Genomic DNA, 20,680 nt, shown 5'->3' with positions numbered 1-20,680 from the left:
TCATGATCTAATGACCGCATGGGGCTCTCCACTGACAGTGGAGCCTGCTTGGGATTCTCTGCCCCTCCCTCTCTCCCTCCCTCCCTCTCTCTCTAAATAAATAAATAAACTTAAAAAAAAAAAGTTTTCTCAGTAAAATAGGGAGTAAGTATAACACCATTATTACCCAGAGTGGTAAAAAAAATTAAATATTCTAGTCAAGTGGGGTGCCTAGGGGGCTCAGTTGGTTAAGCATCTGACTCTTGATTTGGGCTCAGGTCATGATCCCAGTGTCCTGGGATTGAGCCCCACATCAGGCTCTGTGCTGACAGCTCGGAGCCTGCTTGGGATTGTCTCTCCCTGCCTCTGTCCCTCTCCTTGCTCACGCTCTCCCTCTCTCACTCTCTTTCTCAAAATAAATAAATAAATATTTAAAAATTCTATTCAAGTGCATATTTGTGAAATTAAGTTAACATTCAAATATTGCATCTTTAATTTTAATAATTTTAAGTGGAAATCTTTAATAATCTATTCTAAATCCCCTCTCTTCACATCTAGGGAGTACCGAATAGAATTTATACTTTTCTTAGGTTATTTGCTGAATTGAATTACATCATTATGGGGAGGGCAGGGACATAACTAATATTTATTGAGTGTATGCCATTCAATAAATCTTGCATAGTATAAAGCAAGAACTATGCTTTATATTATGATAGTTCGTATTATTTTACTCTTAGGGTGTTCCCCGCCCCTTTCTAAGTATTTGCACGAAGTCACTAGGTTTTAACCACCAGGTAGGCTTCTAAACCCAGAGATTAACCTGTGCAGCCTAGCACGTGATAGAGCTCAGATCTGAACCCTGACAATCTGACACTAGGGGCCACGCTTTTCAGTATTTTGCCACTAATGTGGACTTTAACACAAACCTCTGAGCGAGATATTATTGTCCCCATTTTACAGATGCAGAAACTGAGGTTTGAAACAGCTAATTAACTTAAAATCAGCTAGTGAGTGCCTGACACTTCTTTTTCTTGCCCCCTCCCCTGTTTTCATTTTCTAGAATGTTCTGATTTGGGCTCGGGCTAATCCACGCAAACACTTCTTTCTTCTCCCTTTGGTTCATTTGTCTGCCTTTTCCTTCCCCCGGAAAAGTATCTGCTGTCCTCACGAGGTAGAACTTAATTGAGTGACCTCGGTGCTACATCTGCCCTGACCTTGTTTAGAGAAGCACAGCGCTTGCTTTCCAAAGTTTATGTTCTAAAACTGTTGACCACTTTTTCCGCAGAGAGATCGGAACAATTATCAGGTCGCTAGGGTGCTGCCCGAGCGAAGGAGAGCTCCATGACCTGATCGCGGAGGTAAGCAGACCTGGGGCAAGGCTGCGTGCCGCGGGCTCCCTGCTTCGTCCATTCCTGGTGCCTAAAAACCCTTCCCTGCAGCTAAGCGTGTTCTAAACTAATGAGGGTGCTTGGTGGAAACATTCGGGCAGCTTTACAGATCAGCCAGCCAACAGGGTCTGAACAAATTAATAGCAGATCTGGAACAAATGGCTTTGACTGAGTAACATGATGGCTCAAGTGAGGAGCCCACTTTATATTGTTTATACACTTTTTTTTTTAATGTTTATTTATTTATTTTTGAGACAGAGAGAGAGAGAGTGCACATGCACAAGCGGGCAGGGGCAGAGAGAGAGACACACACAGAATCTGAAGCAGGCTCCAGGCTCCGAGCCGTCAGCGCAGAGCCTGACTCGAGGCTCAAACCCACAAACTGGGAGATCATGACCTGAGCCGAAGTCAGATGCTTAACCAACTGAGCCCCCCAGGCGCCCCTTATTTATACTCTTTAAACTTAGTTGAAGAAAGGCCAGCAGACAGACACAGGGGACTGACTATATGCAGAGAGGATATTGGCACTGGAAAGGTAAATATACTGAATAATGTCACTTCAGAGGGGATAGAAGTGGAAACAGAGACTGGAAGAAATTTATATTTATTTGGGGGAAATAAAACCAACTTTCCGAGCAAGTAGTAAACACAATAATAAGAACTAACTTGACATTGACCAAAGAGTCTAAGAATTTGAAAAATGGTTATTTGCAACCGTGTAGATGAGTCCCTGGAGAGAGTTATCCCGTAAAGCAGTGGTGAGTGGCCCAAGACCAGAGAGCTTCCTGCCCTGTTTGGTTTTCCAGCAAAGGATCTGCTCTAACTTCCACATGCAGCTTTCAGTCCAACAAAGCAGGGGCCTGCGGGGAACCGAGCTCCCTGGGCCCCCACCACGAGAAGAACCTTTCCAGAACTGCTTTTGTGGGTGTGTGGGTCTCCAGGTAGGAGGAAACAGGAGACAGGCAAGGAAGCGTGATTTTGTTGATTTCCTTATTTCATGTGCCCAGCACAGCACCGGCCCCGGGCGCATCCCTTTCAGTTTGTCCATGATAATCGGTACTTCAAAGACAAATGAAATAACGCATTTGAATCCTAACGCACTATATAAAGTTAAGGAACGGAAGATCAGGAAGGTAACTCTGATACCCACCTCTTGGCATCTTGGTAACTAAAGGGCAGTACCAGTTTTTCATTAGCATTTAAAAATATTCAGTACAGCACAAAATCTTTACGCTGGTTTTCCATTTGGGGACCCGGTGAAACTATTTTTACTCAGAGGAAAAAAAAAAACAACTTATTTTTCCCAAGTGGGTCCTCATTTTTAAAAATAAGGTGTTGATCGCTGCTTGACAGTGTTTATCGACAAAGCGAGAATCTGTGCTAGGGAAAGGAAAGTTGGCATTGTGGAGCAGAGAGGGACTGGAGGATGAATTTACAGTGAAATTGTAATGATTGCGTACAATTCAGTAGAGTAAGCACAGCGGTAATGAAAAATGGCCCTGGAAAGATAGAAAAGCGGAACCTTTAGAGCCTGATTCCTTGATGGTTGGTTTGTACGTTTCAATCTGTAGCGGGGGTCCGCCAATCCCAACCCCTGGGCCAAATCCAGCCCACCTCCTCTTATTGTAAATGAAGTTTTATCGGGACACAGCTAAACTCGTTTATTTACATATTGTCTGTGGCTGTTTTCTCACTGCAAGAGTGGAGGTTCAGTCCTTGCGACAGAGACCATATGGTTTGCAGAGCTTAAAATATTTACTGTCGGGCCCTTTCCAGGGAAAGTTTGCCAACTCTTGATCTGTAAGTTTTTCTGGCAAAGTGGAACAGACACCACGAATAGTGTCAGGAAGTCTACTTGCAAACCCCAGAGCTACCACTTACAGCTGTGTGGCCTTGGCTGAGCAGCGTCCTCTTTCCAAGCCTGGTCCCACATCTGCGAAAAGAACGCAACAATAGCCAAGTGTCTTTATGAGGATTCATTCTGATCGCTGCAAGGAATCAGCTGTTCCCTGGTGGGCACTCAGTGTATATTTGGGTTGGCTTGCTCTGTAGGTGGCTCTCTACTGAAATGACCCCGTGGGTTTCACAGTTAATCACAGTAGATGCTCAGGCCCCAGCATTTTCTTTTGTATTTGTCCTTTGCTTAGGTACATTGACACAGCCTTTGAAAATTACACGTTTCGAACAGTTGGACCAAGAGGGATCACTGTGCGATCTAAGCCCTACATATGTTTTTCTGTATTTGTGCGCAACAGTTTGTTCAGATTAAATTATAGCAAGATGCTTAAGAAGCTTAAGAATTATAGCAATATGCTATCTAAGCCCTACATATGTTTTTCTGTATTTGTGCGCAACAGTTTGTTCAGATTAAATTATAGCAAGATGCTTAAGAAGCTTTGGGTGTGACTACCCTTTTTGAAGTTTCCCAAATAACTGAGGGGGAAAAAAAAGCACATAGATATTTGTAGGTATCAAATACATTAAAAAAAAAAAACAAAGCTCCAAATAGTAGGTGAATAAGGATGGATGAATGTTGTATTGATAAATGCTCTGTAATGGTTTCAGAAACTAAACTATATCTGCTTCATTTGCTTTAAAATGCAATAATGTAAAAAAATACAATCATGTGACAATGCTCTAAAATTCTACACATCGAAGGGCACCTGGGTGGCTCAGTTGGTTAAGCATCTGCCTCTTGACTTTGGCTCAGGTCATGATCTCATGGTCTTCAGATCGAGCCCTGCATTAGGCTGCATGCTAGGCGTGGAGCCTGCGTGGGGTTCTCCCTCTCACTCTTCCCCTCCCCCCGCTTGTCCCTCCCTCCCTCCCTTCCTCTCTCTCTCAAAAACAAAAACCCGCATCAAAATCTATGTTCAGTTCTCTAGCTGCCATTTACTTAAATTTCAGTGTAGATACATACTCTCAGCCCCTCACTTCCTGAGGAGCGATAGGAGAGCTAATGTCTCTCTTGAAATAGATCATTTAAAAATCACTCAGCATTGATCCCTCTACTTCATATTCTACAATTAGCAACTTGCCCCAAATAATCTGTACCTGCTTGGAATATCACAAAACCCAACAGCTGTAAGAAGGGTTAATATAAATTTTATTGACATACAGGTTATTAAACCATTCTTCCTTTACTATGGAGTTAGAGGCTTCCAGGCTCTTCTGTGTGAGAGCTGGGGCCGGGGGTGGGGGTTGGGGGGGACATGGTGGCCTCTCAATACCAGCGGGAAGGGCGTGGAGAGGTCTACAGCCTTCAAAGTTCAAACTCAAGTGGAATTGTGGAGAATTTAAAGTAATTAGAAGGGAGAACTACGAGATGTTTGGAAAATAACACCTATGTTGATAAGATTATTACACTGTACAGTGATTTTTTCTAAAAGGTCAATTCGTCAGGAAGGTATTAAAAATCATAAATGTCTGTGTTCCATAGATGGAGATTTTAACAAGCTTCTCAAGTAATTGATAGAGCAACTACATAAAATATCAGCAAAGATGGAGATAATCTCAACACCACCATTAACCACTCTGGCCTAACTGATATTTATAGGACACTACACCTACAATACATGTTCTTTCCAAGTGGCCATGGAATGTTCAATAGGATGTATTAAGTGCTGGACCATAAAACAAACCTCAGTACATTTTAAAAAATCGAAATCATACAGGATATGTTCTCTGATTTAAAAAATGGAATGAAGCCAGAGATCAATTGAGAATAAGATAACTAGGAAGTCCTCAAATATTTGAAATGAAGCAACATACTTCTAAAACGATTCATGAATCAAAGAAGAAATCACAAGGGGAGTGAGAAAGCATTTTGCCCTGAACGTTGATGAAAATGCAACACGTCAAACGTTGTGGGATTCAGGGAAAGTAGTGCTTGGAGGCCAGTTTACAACTCTAAATGTTCACATTGGAAAAGTAAAAAGACCTAAAATTAATGATCTAAATTCTCATCTTAGGAAGCTAGGAAAAGAAGAGCAACATAAACCCAATATATAGAGAAGGAGAAAAATTGTGAAGAGCAGAAATCCGTGTACTAGAAAATGGACAGAGAAAATCCCTGAACGCAAAATACTAGTCTTTTCAAATAAAACTGATAAACTTGTAGCTCAGACAATCAAGACAAATTACCAACATCTAGATTAAAGGAGGGTTTTTCATTATCCTTCAGGCATTTGAAAACGTTAATAAGAGACAGCCTTATGCCACTAAATGCAGCAACTTAGATGAAATTGACATGCTCACCAAGAGACACAAATGACCAACACTGACCCAAGAAAAAGTGGAGAATTTGAGTAGCCCCCTATCAGTTATGAAAATTAAATTTATAATTAAAAATTTTCCCATAAAGAAAACTAGAAGTTCAGATGGCTTCTCTAGTGAATTTTTTTTCAAACATTTATGGAAGAAATAGTACCAATTCTACTCAAAATTCTTTCTGAAAACATTACAGGAGGTAACACTTTCCAGGCTAGTATTACTGTGATATTCAAACCAGACAATTGTATTACAAAAAAAAAGGAAAACTACAGATCTTGTTAACATAGATGTAAAAAGTCCTTACTATGATTTTACCAAGTCAATTTCAACAATATCGTATAAAGGATAATACATCATGAGCAGGTGGAGTTTATCTCAGGAATTTAAGGTTGGCTTAACATGAATCAATGTAATCTACTACGTTAAGAGAACAAAGTCGATAAATCATATGATCATTTCAATAAATATATAAAAAGCATTTGAAAAAATTCAATACCCACTGAAGATAACAATACTCAGCAAACTAAGAATAAAAGGAAACTTGTCAATCTGGCCAAGGGCAGCTGTGAAAACTCAAGGCTAAGATGACACTCAGTGTTTTCTACCTAAAATCGTGAACAAGGCATGGATGCCTGTGTTTATCACTCCTATTCATCATTGTACTTGAAGTCCTAGCTAGTGCAACAAGGTAAGAAGAAATAATAAAAGACTATTTTATATTTATATTATTTTCTATATTTATATATTTTTATAATATTTAATATAGTATATTTAATATTATTATAAAAATAATAGAAGTGAAACTATTTCTATGTCAGACAACATGATTTTTCATGGAGAAAATCCTAAGAGAGTTACCAAAAAGCCACTAGAATGTGTGACTTTAGCCAGATCATAAGCTACATGGTCAACATGAAAAATTAATTGTATTTCTTTTTTTTTCCAGATGTCTTCTTTCTTTATTTTATTTTATTTTTTTAAAATTTACATCCAAATTAGTTAGCATATAGTGCAACAATGATTTCAGGAGTAGATTCCTTAATGCCCCTTACCCATTTAGCCCATTCCCCCCTCCCACAACCCCTCCAGTAACCCTCTCTCTGTTTTCCATATTTAAGAGTCTCTTATGTTTTATCCCCCTCCCTGTTTTTATATTATTTTTGTTTCCCTTCCCTTATGTTCATCTATTTTGTCTCTTAAAGTCCTCATATGAGTGAAGTCATATGATATTTGCCTTTCTCTGACTAATTTCACTTAGCTTAATACCCTCCAGTTCCATCCACGTAGTTGCAAATGGCAAGATTTCATTCTTTTTGATTGCCGAGTAATACTCCATTATATATATATACCACCTCTTCCTTATCCATTCATCCATCGATGGACATTTGGGCTCTTTCCATACTTTGGCTGTTGTCGATAGTGCTGCTATAAACATGGGGGTGCATGTGTCCCTTCGAAACAGCACACCTGTATCCTGTGGATAAATGCGTAGTAGTGCAATTGCTGGGTCGTAGGGTAGTTCTATTTTTAATTTTTTTAGGAAGCTCCATACTGTTTTCCAGAGAGGCTACACCAGCTTGCATTCCCATAATTGTATAATTAGAAATCAATGGTAAGAAAAATGAAATCAAGTAAACAACTCCATTTAAAAAAGCATTAGAATAGAAGAGTCAATACATCTAACAAAATATAGGCAAGACTTATACACTAAAAACAGCAAACACTATAAAGAGAAATTAAGATTTAAAAGGATACATATACATGTTCATGGATTGCAAAACAACATCGTTAAGATGGCAGTTCTTTGATGAATTCAGTATGTGTTCAAAATCATAGCAGGCTTTTGTTTTTAAAGACATTTATAAGTTGATTCTGAAATTTGAATGGAAAAGCAAAGGACCTAGAATAAACAAAATAATTTTGAAAGTGTAGGGCAAGGGTGGGTGGACTTTTACTACCTGATTGCAAGATTCACTGCAAAACTACAGTAATCATGACAGTGTGATATTTGTGGACTGAAAGACATATAGACCAATGGGACAAACCAGAGGATCCAGAAATAGAACTATACATCTCTGACAAAGGTGCCAAAGTAATTCCATGAAGAAAGGATGATCACTTCAATAAATAGTGCAGGAGCAAATGGGTATCTGAATAGAAAGAACACAAAGTTTGTCACTCTTTTTACTCCATACAAAGGTTAACTTGAAGTGGATCATAGACCTGAATAGATGAGCTAAAACTATACATTGCTAGAAGAAGAGAGAAAACCCTGTGATATTGGGTTAGCCAAACATTTCTTAGATAAGACATAAAAAGCATGAACCACACAAAAAAACAAACAAACACAATAAACCATGATTATCTTAATATTAAAAGGATTTGCCCAATCAGAGGGTGCCTGGGTGGCTCAGTCACTTACGCATCTGACTCTTGGTTTTGGCTCAGGTCATGAGTTTGCGCCCTGCATCAGGCTCCACACTGTTAGTGTGTGAATCCCACTGCTTGGGATTCTCTCTTTCTCCTTCTCTCTGCCCCTCCCCTGCTTGCACATGCTCTCTCTCTCTCTAAATAAATAAAATAAAATCGAATCGAATCAAATTGAATAAAATAAAATAAAAAAATAAAAATCATAACGATTCTCACTGAACTTGAAGAAAGAGTGGAGGACCTCAGTGAGACCCTCAAGGAAGAGATAGAAAACATGAAAAAGAACCAATCAGGGACGAATAACTCAAAGAATGAAATGAAAAATACACCCACAAGAGAGAATAGATAGTAGACTAGAGAAAACAGAAGAATGGATCTGTGACCTGTAGGACAGAGTAATGGACAGCAATCAAGCTGAACAGGAGAGAGAAGGACAAATGCAAAATGAAAATAGACTAAGTGAACTCAGTGACACCATCAAGTGTAGTAACATTGACATTATAGGGATCCCAGAAGGAGGAGAGAGAGAAAAAGGAATAGAAAATTTATTTGAAGAAATAATAGCTGAAAACTTCCTGAATCTAGAGAAGGAAAGAGAAATCCAGATCCAGGAACCACAGAGAACCCCCAACAAAGTCAACCCAAAGATGTCCATACCAAAATACATAGTAATTAAGATGGCAAAAAGTAGGGGCGCCTGGGTGGCGCAGTCGGTTAAGCGTCCGACTTCAGCCAGGTCACGATCTCACGGTCCGTGGGTTCGAGCCCCGCGTCAGGCTCTGGGCTGATGGCTCGGAGCCTGGAGCCTGTTTCCGATTCTGTGTCTCCCTCTCTCTCTGCCCCTCCCCCGTTCATGCTCTGTCTCTCTCTGTCCCAAAAATAAATAAAAAACGTTGAAAAAAAAATTAAAAAAAAAAAAAAAAAAGATGGCAAAAAGTAGTGATCAAGATAAAAATTTAAAAGCAGCAAGAGAAAAGAATGCAGTAACATACAGGGGAAACCTCATAAGGTTATTAGCTGATTTTTCAGCAGAAACTTTGCAGGCCGGAAGGGAATGTCATGATATATCCAAAGTGCTGAAAGAAAAAAAAATTCTGCAGCCAAGAATACTCTATTCAGCAATGCTCTCATTCAGAATAGAAGAAGAGATTAAGAGTTTCCCAGACAAACAAAAGTTAAAGAAATTCATGTCCATTAAGTCAGCCTGATAAGAAATTTAAAAGGGACTTTTTGAGTGGAAAGGGAAGACCATAAGTAGGAATAAGAAAGGTAGGAAGCACAAAAGCAGTAACATTAAATGTATCTGTAAAAGTCAGTCAAGCGATTCACAAAATAAAAGATGTAAGGTATGACACCATATGCATAAAATGTGGAGTGGGGGGAGAAAAGTGAAGAATGGGTTCAAACTTAAGTGACCATCAACTTAATATAGACTGCTATATATAATACTAATGGCAACCACAAATCAAAAACCTGTAATAGATATGCAAAAAATAAAGAGAAAGAAATCTAAGTATATCACTAAAGAAAGCCAGCAAACCATGAGAGAAGAAAGGAACAGAGATGAACTACAAAAACAACCGGAAAACAAGTAACAAAATGGCAATAAATACATACCTATCAATAATTACTTTGAACGTAAATGGACTAAATGCCCCAATCAAAAGACATAGGGTGAAGGAATGGGTAAAAAAACATGACTCATCTATATGCTGTCTACAAGTGACCCATTTCAGACCTAAAGACACCTGCAGATTTAAAGGAAAGGGAAAAACATTTATCACGCAAATGGAAGTGAAAAGAAAGCCAAGGTAGCAATAGTTATATAAAGGACAAAATTGACTTTAAAACAAAGACTGTAACAAGGGACAAAGAAGGACACCATATAATCATAAAGGAGACAATCCAACAAGAAGGTCTAACAATTGTAAATATTTAGGCACCAACATGGAAGCACCCAAATACATAAAGCAGCTACTAACAGAAAGGAACTAATCAATGGTAATACAACAATAGTAGGGGACTTTAATGCACTGTTTACATCAATGGACAGATCATCCAAACAGAAATCAATAAGGAGACAGTGACTTTGAATGACACATCGGGGCAGATGGATTTAACAGATATTTTGAGAACATCCCATTTTCATTTCTTTGATGTGTCTGTTGACCTTCTGGATGTCTTCTTTGGAAAAATGTCTGTTCATGTCTGCTGCCCATTTTTAAACTGGATTATTGTATTACTATCAAGGAAATGCAAATCCAAACAATGAGATATCACCTCACACATGTCAGAATAGCTAAAATCAAAAACAAAAGAAACAGCAAGTTTGGTGAGGATGTGGAGAAGAAACCCTGGTTCACTGTTGGTGGGAATGCAAGCTGGTGCAATCACAGGGGAGAACAGTACGGAGGTTCCTCAAAAAATTAAAAATAAAACTACCATATGATCCATTAATTCCACTACTGGGTATTTAGCCAAAGAATATGAAAACATTTATTCAAAAAGGCATATGCACCTCTATGTTTATTGCAGCATTACTTAACAATAGCCAAATTATGGCAACAACCCAAGTGTCCATTGATAGATAAATGGATAAAGAAGCTGTGGTATGTATATAATGGAATACTACTCAGCCATAAAAAGAATGTAATCTTGCCATTTGCAACAACATGGATGTATCTAGAGAATATAATGCTAAGTGAAATAGGTCAATCGGAGAAATACAAATAAATACCACATGATGGTATTTATCATGGGGGGGGGGGAATGGGTGAAATAGATAATGGAGATTAAGAGTACATTTATCATGATGAGCACTGAGTGACATATAGAACTGTTGAATCGCTATATTGTACACCTGAAACTAATATAACATTGTATGTCGACTGTACTGGAATTAAAAAAAAAAAATCTCCCTCCCGTGTACCCCTGTGTTTTTCAAACTGCTGCTTCTATGGTGTATGTCAGAGGAGCTGTTTGTTGTGGTGTCTCCTTAAGGGGGAAGACCCAGCTTCCTCTTGCCCTCTGGCTCTCCTAGAGCCAAGCCTGCTGATTTTTAAAGTTCCAGGTATTAAGCCCCACTGATTGTAAGAACTTTCGAAGTTAGGCCTCTCTGGCTTTCAAAGCCAGATATTGTTGGGGGGTCGGGTGGGGGTGGGGGAGGGGTTGTCTTCCCTGTGTGAGTCCCTTGTGCCTGGGCAGGTGGCATGGGGTCTTCTCCTCTTCCCTCTCTGTGTCTCCAGCATCCCTCCCTCCCCTGGACAGTCTCGGACAGTCCTGCATGTCTGTTAGGCTCCCAGCTGTATCTCTGCCCCTTCCTCCCTTCTTTGATGTAGCCTTTTTTCTACATTTAGCTGTGGAGAATCTGTGCTGCCAGTGTTTGAGTCATTTTCTGGATTATATACAACTGAAGTGGGTGTTACCAATTTGTATCCATGGGATGAGAGGTGAGCCCAGGATTCTCATACCAAAATCTTCTGCCTTAACTCCGCTCTTTGAGAATTCTTGGCCTACTGCTGGAGTTCAGTTTTCTGGGTCTGTTAGGTCATTGTTACTCGTCCATCTGCTTTCCAGCTTCCAAAATTTTATTGCTGTTGTATGCTCTCCTAGTCTACCTGTCTAAGGTTTGTGATTGTTTAAAAAATATATTCCTTTACTGCAATTTTAACGAGGTTCGAGAGGGACTGAACTTCCACTGATATGTGATTAGTCATTCAGCAGAAAGCAGCAGTAATAATCCAGAGAAAATGAAAATAAATCTAAATGAGATATCCTTAAATAATCTTTGAAAAAGAGGTTTGCTAAATGTGAGAATTAGAACACTGAGCAATTATAGCATGTATGATATAATACACACTTTAGATTGTATTAAGGAAGCGTGTTTAAATATTAAAGGTAACTACAAAAAGAATAGAAGTTGAACGTATCACTTCCAAATTGATAAAGAGGATAAACGAATTCAAGGGCGTTTCAGTCAGTCCAAAGAATGTGGAAAATAACTAAAAAAGAAGCATAGAAAAATCAGGGTGCATAGAAAGCACAAGATAAGGATATTAGCAATTATAATAAATGCAGCTGGACGAAACTCACAAGGTAGAAAACAGAGATTGTGAAATTAGACTTTACAAAGATCCACCTTACACTGTACCAACAAATTCTGCCTTCAGATGATACACTGACCCCTTCTTACCACTTCTATACCCATCACCTTGGTCCAAGCCACTGTCCCAATCTCCCTGAACAACCATGGCGGCCTTTGAACTCTCTGCTCCCGCGCTTGGTCCCCTGCTGTCTACTCTTCACACTACAGTCAAGAAGGATGATGTTAACAAGGTTAGGTCAGTCAGAGTGCTCCACTCCTCTGCTCAAAACCCCTCTTCTGAGGTCCCCAAGTCACTTAGGAAAAAAGTCCAAAGTACTTTTCTTAGCACAGCTTACAAGGCCCTAAGGGATCAGGTCTGTCACTTCCTGCCATTGCCCTTGGTCACATGCTGGCTTCCTTGCTGTTTTCGACTATGTCCTACATGCTTCTATTCAAGGTCTTTGTTCTTGCTCTCACCCCTGCTCTGGGGTGCTCTTCTTCCAAATACCCACAGCACTTAGAGATCTTATGTTTTAGATCTGGACCAGAGTGAGTCCTAATGTGGCAAGAAAGAAAGCATCTCGCAGATGATGCTGCCATCCTGAACTGCCCCATGTTTTACCTGTGCCTTGTGAATCTCTGTCCTTGGAAGTTTGATACTAGGTAAGATCTCGGATTCTGGTGAATCTGACTTGATGATACAAGCCTTTGTGTTTTGTCAGTAGTATTCGACACGATCTGAAGTTCTCTATTTATGTGTCTGTCTCTCGCTTTTGTGATAGAAACTCCTTGAAGGCGCAAAGCTTATGCCTCGTACACCATTGCATCCTTAGCATGTAGAACAAAGCCCGACATGTACTGGTTCAAGAAACTGCTCTCCTGTTTGCTGTGGGCCTGAGCAATAGTCTGGTTATAATTGTGTTTCTGACACCTTCTCTTCTGCCTCTAATACTTTCTAGACTCTACTTGTAAGACCTATTATCAGAATAGTAGCAAATGTGGAAATTAGGCTTACAAAGCACCGCAGAGATACTTACTATAGGTCTGATTCATGTGCTCAAAAATTCCAAGTTTACGGGAAGTAAAAGTAATTAAAAACTCCTGTGAACGGATCATCGTTCATTCGACAAATAATTATCAAGCATTTACTACGTGCCGGGTGTCAGGCATACAGAGACACAAGACAACTGAAGAAACCCCATCCTAATTGGGCTTGGGATAGTTTCAAACCATTTAAATTTGTGAACATCGAAAATGTAAATACATAGGCATTAAAATATTCGAGATTGTACTCAGTCCTCTTCATTTTGCTAAATGAAGAAACTCACCCATAAATGAATGTTCAGTGCATTTTCTGTGGTCAGTGATTTAATGTTAAATTAATAGTGGTGAGAAGCCTTTATGATGTCAATGTGTCAAATATTCCCTAGTAACCAGTTACAACAATGTAATGATTCTACTGAGTCATTTCCTGCATTTTTCATCTTGGCCGAAAAATACCTTACCGTACCAGACGTACCACAAGCCCCAGAGGTCCCAAATCACGGTTTCTCATTATTTTTAATTGGTTAAGTATCCTCAGAAATATTTTCTTTGAAACTTCAGAAATGGCTGTCTCGTTAGTAGAGTAAAATCTGCATAATCCACAAAAATTCCAGTGGGGATTTCCATCAGCCTGGACCTTAACTACATCATTCTCGTTTCCAGATGAGCCCTGAGATGTCACATCGTTCGGAATCCAACTGTGTCAGAGATTGGGAACGGGTGGGAATAATTATGTTCTGATTTTGAAGTAGCTGGTGACGTGAAATATTGTTATCTGTTGTTTTTCCTCAACACCTTGGCATTGGAGGAGGTGGGAGAAGGAAGTAGATCTGCTCTAATTCGTGCTAATGTTAGATGCCGGAGGTAAAGATTTGTAGACCGAGAGGTACTTCGGAGATTATCTAGAAATGGCTACCAGCCATGATTTCTGAATGAAAATAGGTAAATGGCGGTGGGGGAGGGGAGTGGGGTGTTGAGAGGATTGTGTTGCACAAAGAATACACTGAGATTATCACTTATCTGTAGCTAGAAGAACAACAGTGAATGGTATGAAAGCAGCGGTCAACAGCAGGAAACAAAACCCAGAGAAATCGGTCAGTAAGTGTCGTTTTCCGTCTCTTACACAAATATGTAATATAAATAAATAATTTCATAATTTTATATAAACCAACCATAACAAGAGACTAATAAAAGTTTTTATTTCAATGTTTATTGTGATAAAATAAGTAATACATTGTAGAAAATTTTTAAAGAAATAGAGAAAAATCCTTTCCAATAATCCATCACCGTAATATAATCATTGCAATATCGTAGTGCACTTCCTTCCATATTATTTTCGTATGCCTGTTTTTAACATGACTGTATTCTTGTAGTACTGTTAGTTTAGCTGGAACCCCTTCACACCTCCCCCCCTACAAGAGGATAAAATGGGGAAATTGATAGCCACTGATGCCTGCATAACCTCAAGTTCTAGAAACACTCAGTTGGAAGGGAACGTAATGATCTGGCTTAGCTACCTGACGATTCTTAGCATCTCTGATGGTTGGTTCATTCCAACTTTTTTTGGATACTTACCTTAATAAATAATTTATAACCCAAACACATATCCTGATTTTTGTACAATAGTCTCTGGACTGTTTTGGAGTAAATAAATTTTCTTAAGTAGGTGGCTTTTTATTATATTTTTTTAAATGTTTATTTTTGAGAGAGAGACAGAGACAGAGAATGAGCAGGGGAAGGGCAAAGAGAGAGGGAGACAAAGAATCTGAAGCAGGCTCCAGGCTCTGAGCTGTCAGCACAGAGTGAGACATGAGACTCAAACTCGTGAGCCGCGAGATCATGACCTGAGCCGAAGTCGAACGCTCAACCGACTGAGCCACCCAGGAGCCCCTAAAGTAGGTGGCTTTAAGATTTTTCATTCATAAAGATTTTTTTTGGCAAATGCCAATGAATTTTTGTTAATAAAATATTCCGTCCAAGGTAGAGAAATACTTTCTAAATTGTACTTTTTTCTTTTTTTGCTTTGAGTCATGATTTGTATCAGAATTTGGATATGTGATATTTGGAGCCTAACTTGAAATATCTCATGGTTTTTGTTTTTATTTTTTAACCACAAAGAGTTAAAAAATGGTACATATATCTTCTTTGGTGACCTGGAACTAGGTGAAATGTAGGTGCTTTATAAACCATATTAACTACTGATATTATCTTGCTTTTGTGAAGCATGAAATCGTTCAATTTATTGACTGAGTGTTGTGTCACTGGGGAGAAATGAATTTTCACTGTGTGTTTTATTGCACCTACTCAGTGAGTTCAGCATTAAAATAAATAATGCTTTAATGAGAAAAGGGATGGCCTGATGATTTCACTGTGGGAATAAAGATGATTTCACTCCGGGGGCAGAGAACTCTGGGCTGTGGTCCCATCAAAGCACCTGACCGAATTATGGACAAGGTGGGCACTTCACCTCCCTGTGTCCGGCTTTCTGCAGGAGCGAAATACATGAAGACAATTGACTTTGGCCAAAGTGGAGTGAGAAACCGTATTTGCCTCATGCTTCGAGACTGAGATACATGGCGATGTTTATAAAAATCCCACACCATCCATATTTACTGAGACTTCTTCATGCCGGGGAGAGGGTGCAGAGAGACTGGGGTGTCTGCAGGTGTGGTGGTAGTGGGGGGGATCTTCCTACAAAGGGGTTTATTACGTCTTCATTCACAAATGCTGCCCAGGCCACTTTCTGGTTGTGACCTCCTTTTCCGTACATTAGCCCTCCTCGTAGCTGAAACAAACCAGATTGTACCGGACTTTGCCTCATCCCTGTCGGTGGTAACATGATGTGTTTGTTTGCTTTCTTTTTGTCTTTTGAAGAGGAGGGACGTGTTTGGTGGCTGGCTGTTTACTCTCCCCCTGTCCTGCCAATCAGCCCACAGAGGCACAGAGGGAGACAGCAGAGGGGGAACGCACGCCCTGTCCTCTAGGCGGGGGCCGGGGCCGGGCACAAGGCACTAGGTATGCCTAGCAATGGAGTACGTTCTCACCACACACCCTGTGGCATCTACAGGTGGAAGGCAGGACCAGACTCCCGTATGAACAAGTTAGGTCTGTTTGGTGGGGCCGGGAGGGGTGCTTGTGCTTGAGATTTCAGCACCAGACATGGATTCTTTTAGAAGATGTCATTGCACGATACAGAACCAGATGTGCGTGCCCTCTTGATAGAAATCATCATACTCATAACAAGAGACTCACGGTTGGGGCGCCTGGGTGGCTCAGTCGGTTGGGCGTCCGAGTCTTGGTTTCGGCTCAGGTCACGATCTCCTGGTTCGTGGGTTCGAGCCCCGCATTGGGCTCTGCACTGACCTTGCAGAGCCTGCTTGGGATTCTCTCTCTCTCCCTCTCTCTCTGACCCCCCGACTCAATAAATAAATTAATTTAATTAAATTTTAAAAAAAGAGAGGTTCACAGTTCACAGAACACCTCATATCTCATGTAAACTTCACAGCAACTGTGTGAGATAAACCGGCCACTTGCCCTGTTACAGGTGAGGACGTGAAGGGGTGTTTTGGTCAGAATATTTTAAACTATCCTTGGTCTAACATGGTGAATATGTTGATATTTTTCCGTGAGAAAGGCAACATCTATTTTTTTAAAGAAACTTCCCAATACAAAGAGAAGTGTTTTCCCAGTATGACTTTGGTTGAATGAAGAAATGGCAATGAATTCCTAGTTTTTCCCAACATGTCAGCTCTAACATGGGAGTCCTTCTTGAGTTCACTCCATTATAAGTCAGGTAATTGATTTAAATTTTTTTATGTTTATTTATTTCTGAGACAGAGAGAGACAGAGCATGAGCAGGGAAGGGGCAGAGAGAGAGGGAGACACAGAATCCGAAGCAGGCTCCAGGCTCTGAGCTGTCAGCACAGAGCCCCAAGCAGGGCTGGAACTCAAGGACTGTGAGATCATGACCTGAGCCAAAGTCAGATGCTTCACTGCCTGAGCCACCTGGGGGCCCCATAAGTCAGTTAATTGAGTTTTCTCTTGGAGAAAGTAGGTCTGGGCTGTGTTATTTTCTCCATATCAGCTCTGTAAAATCAGTTCTGAATTTCGAATATCTGCTTTGTTAATTTCCAGTTGGTAAGTATAGGAACTTAAGCTTGATAGGGATTCAAAGTCTTTGGGTTACAATGTATCATGCATACTTAGAATGTGTGTGTGTGTGTGTGTGTGTGTGTGTTTGGTAGGGTTACTGTGATAGAGTACCACAAACAGTAACTTAGACAACAGGAATTTATTATCTGACAGTCCTGCGGGCTAGACGTACAAAGTCAAGGCATGGGCTGGGTTGTTTCCTTCTGGTCTGTGAGGGAAGGATCTATTCCAGGCCTTTCTCTGTGGCTTGGAGATAGCGGTCTTCAGGTTCACATGGCATTCTCCCTGTGTGCATGTTTTTCTGTTTAAAGTTCCCCTTTTTATAAGGACACCGGTCATTTTAACTTGATCACCTCTGTAAATACCTCTCTCCACATAAATCACATTCTGAGGTATGGGCATTAGGACTCCAACATAGGAATTTGGGGAGGACACAACTCAACCCACAAGTCATTCTCTCCATCTCTCTCTATATCTGTGGATATATCCTCCTTCTACACCTCCCCCCACACGTATATAATTCGATATTTGATATATTTCTATTAAATCTTTTTTTAATGTTTTTATTTATTTTTCAGAGAGAGAGACAGACAGAGCATGAGCAGGGGAGGGGCAGAGAGAGAGGGAGACACAGAATCTAAAGCAGGCTCCGGGCTCTGAGCTGTCAGCACAGAGCCTGACGCAGGGCTTGAAACACAAACTGTGAGATCATGACCTGAGCCGAAGTTGGATGCTTAACCAACTGAGCCACCCAAGCACCCCTATTTCTATTAAATCTTAATGACATTTTAGTATGTGGGTCTAAATAACCATTGAGCCATTATCGCATAACATTTCTAGAACATAGTATTTTTGTCCTATCTTACTTGTGGCCTCATAACATTAACTAGCTTGTCCTACACCAGAAATAACAGAACCACATCTTAGCCTTCCCTCTCCCCATTCGTATTTCCAGATTCCTCCCTTCTCTTCTGGTTTCTTCTTTATGATAGAAAAATATACCATATTTTCAAAATGACTTTTAGGGGCACCTGGGGTGGCTCCGTTGGTTGAGCATCCAACTTTGGCTCAGGTCATGATCTCACGGTTCGTGAGTTCGAGCCCCATCCCCTTCTCTCTTCGCCCCTCCCCCATTCATGCTCTCTCTCTCTCTCTCTCTCTCTCTCAAAAATAAGTACACATTTAAAAAATTAAAAACAAATAAAAATGACTTATAGAAAAATGAATGGAATCCAAATAAAGCATAGAGTTTACTGAATACTGATGTATTAATATCACTTCATTAATTGTGACAATGAGCCAACTAGCACTGTGCCATGGAAATGGAAGGATTAACAATAGGGGGAAATGGGGGGGGGGTATATGGGAACCGTGTACTATCTTCACAGCTTTGCTCTAAATCTAAAACTATTGTAAAATAAAAAAGTTGTTTTAAATGCGAAAAAACCTTCTCTAATACAAAATAGTTTTTAGTCCAAAACAGTTTATTAATACTATTCATTTAGAATTATCATATAATTGGGGCACCCAAGTGGCCCAGTCAGTTGAGCGTCTGACTTTGGCTCAGGTCATGATCCCCCTGTTCGTGGGTTCGAGCCCCGCGTCGGGCTCTGTGCTGGCAGCTCGGAGCCTGGAGCCCGCTTCGGATTCTGTGTCTCCCCCTCTCTTCACCCCTCCCTTGCTTGTGCTCTGTCTCTCTCTCTCAAAAATAAATAAAACATTAAAAAAAGAATTATTATTTAATTGCATCGTTTTTATGCCATTGCTTCTGTATCTTTGTGTACAAAAGAATGGATGAGATGTGGCCTCTAGAGGACAGTGTTGGGTCATAGAAAGATTTTCACATTCTGCCCAAGTTGAAGGTGGACTTCTTTATTTTTCTTCTTACTTTGTAACCATAAGTCCTCTGTTTATTCATTATCCGTCTTAAAAGAAAAAATGTATGCATCTCCTGCCATCCTGGTTCGCTGGAGATCTGCTTTAACTTGCTGTTTTTGTGCAGTTTTGGCTCTCACAGATAGATCGGACCAGAATGATTGCAGTTTTCGCCCCAGCGTTGCGAGCCCCCAGGGGGATCATGGAAATCGTGTGGGAGCCAGGAGAGCCTTACGGGGCACATGCTATGTGTTGTGAATTCTCACATGGTGGACAGAGTGAGCTATAGAGCTGAGCTTTGGAGAACCTACAGACCATTTGTAGATTGATGAGGATGCTCATAAAATATAGAGGAGTTTTGATCTTTCAAGGTCGAGACTGTTTGCTCTACGGTGATTTATTTGTGGGGGATGCGGAGAGAGGGAGGCAAGCCATTGATTGCCCCAGCTTCTGGAGCAAATTGGTAAAGTGATCAGCATAGAAACTCGCCATTTTAATTTAAAAATTATCCCTCCAAAGGTAGTCTCATGAGATCGACATTTGATTTTTAAGAGGCTCCCGGGGTGGGGAGTCACAGTGCTACTCAAGCACATCGGAGCCAGATGAACATTAATTTGCAAAATCTCACCTTGTACCGAGAGGCAGCTGCTGAGACAATTGTTCGCGTATTGACGGGCTCAGAGAGTCCGGAGTATCATTGTGTCATGAGATGGGTGACATTTTCTGTTGATAGTGGAGTCCGAGGGCTCCGCTCATACCAGGTGAGCCTCTGAGCTTCTAGTATAAACATTAAAAAATAGTTGTCATCGGGACCACAGTGTGTTCCACTTAGCAGCAACCTATAGATTTCTTATTTTTTGTTCAAAGAATGAATCTGTTAAAAGGTCCTGTGTTGAATTGGGATCTATGAGCCTTTTAATAGGACTTTTGAAAAGGAGTGGAAAATTTACGGCTCCTCGTAAATAACCTGACATGAAAGTTAAGATCAATAGTGTTTTGTTCGGCCACACCGTTGACGTTGAACCTATGAGTGGGAGTCTCTCATTCTCATTTAACAGTGCCAGGTACCCAAATTTCTCTTCCTCGGGTGTAGTGTTTTATTTAGCAGTGGTATAACAAAGTGCCATTAACCATGTGGGCATTTAGTAAATATTATGGTGATTTGATATGTACTCTGGTCCTTGAGACATGATTGGTCCCCTAATCGGGGCCCTTCTCCGGTGTTCCTCATCACAGGGGAGAGCATCACTGCATCCCGTCTCTACAAGTCAGAGTCCTTGACTCCTCTCTTGGTTCTCATCTCTGCCCATAATAGACGCAGCTCTGCCCTATTGCTTTTACTTCTTAAATCTTTCTTGAAACCATCCACTTCTTTGTCATGGCCACCACCCTATTCCAAGCTCTGTCACAGCTGCTGAGCCCACGGCAGAAGCCGCCTTGCCCCCCACCAGTGTGA

At 40.5% G+C, this 20,680-nt stretch overlaps 1 protein-coding gene and 1 long non-coding RNA gene across 4 annotated transcripts in view; one reads left to right on the top strand and one right to left on the bottom strand.

Annotated features, from left to right (window-relative positions):
- Window positions 1-13,557, bottom strand: part of LOC122211477 — a 38,108-nt gene extending 24,551 nt beyond the window's left edge. For both annotated transcript variants that reach the window (XR_006198694.1, XR_006198693.1), the window contains exons 1-2: window positions 13,482-13,557; window positions 3,249-3,300 (exon numbers count right to left, since the gene is read on the bottom strand). This is a non-coding gene — a long non-coding RNA (uncharacterized LOC122211477). The remainder of the gene's footprint in view (window positions 1-3,248; window positions 3,301-13,481) is intronic.
- Window positions 1-20,680, top strand: part of EFCAB2 (EF-hand calcium binding domain 2) — a 130,555-nt gene that overhangs the window by 102,691 nt on the left and 7,184 nt on the right. Inside the window, exon 3 of one of the 2 annotated variants that reach the window (XM_042924667.1) lies at window positions 1,265-1,337. The exons of the other annotated variant lie outside the window; for it this stretch is intronic. Coding sequence (XP_042780601.1) covers window positions 1,265-1,337 — 73 coding nt within the window. The remainder of the gene's footprint in view (window positions 1-1,264; window positions 1,338-20,680) is intronic. 2 annotated transcript variants of the gene reach the window in all.

The sequence above is a fragment of the Panthera leo genome, chromosome F3 (assembly GCF_018350215.1).
Source record: "Panthera leo isolate Ple1 chromosome F3, P.leo_Ple1_pat1.1, whole genome shotgun sequence".
In the NCBI taxonomy this organism is placed as follows: Eukaryota; Metazoa; Chordata; class Mammalia; order Carnivora; family Felidae; genus Panthera; species Panthera leo.
The sequence above is the reverse complement of the archived record's forward strand: the minus strand, read 5'-3'. Positions and strand labels throughout refer to the sequence as shown.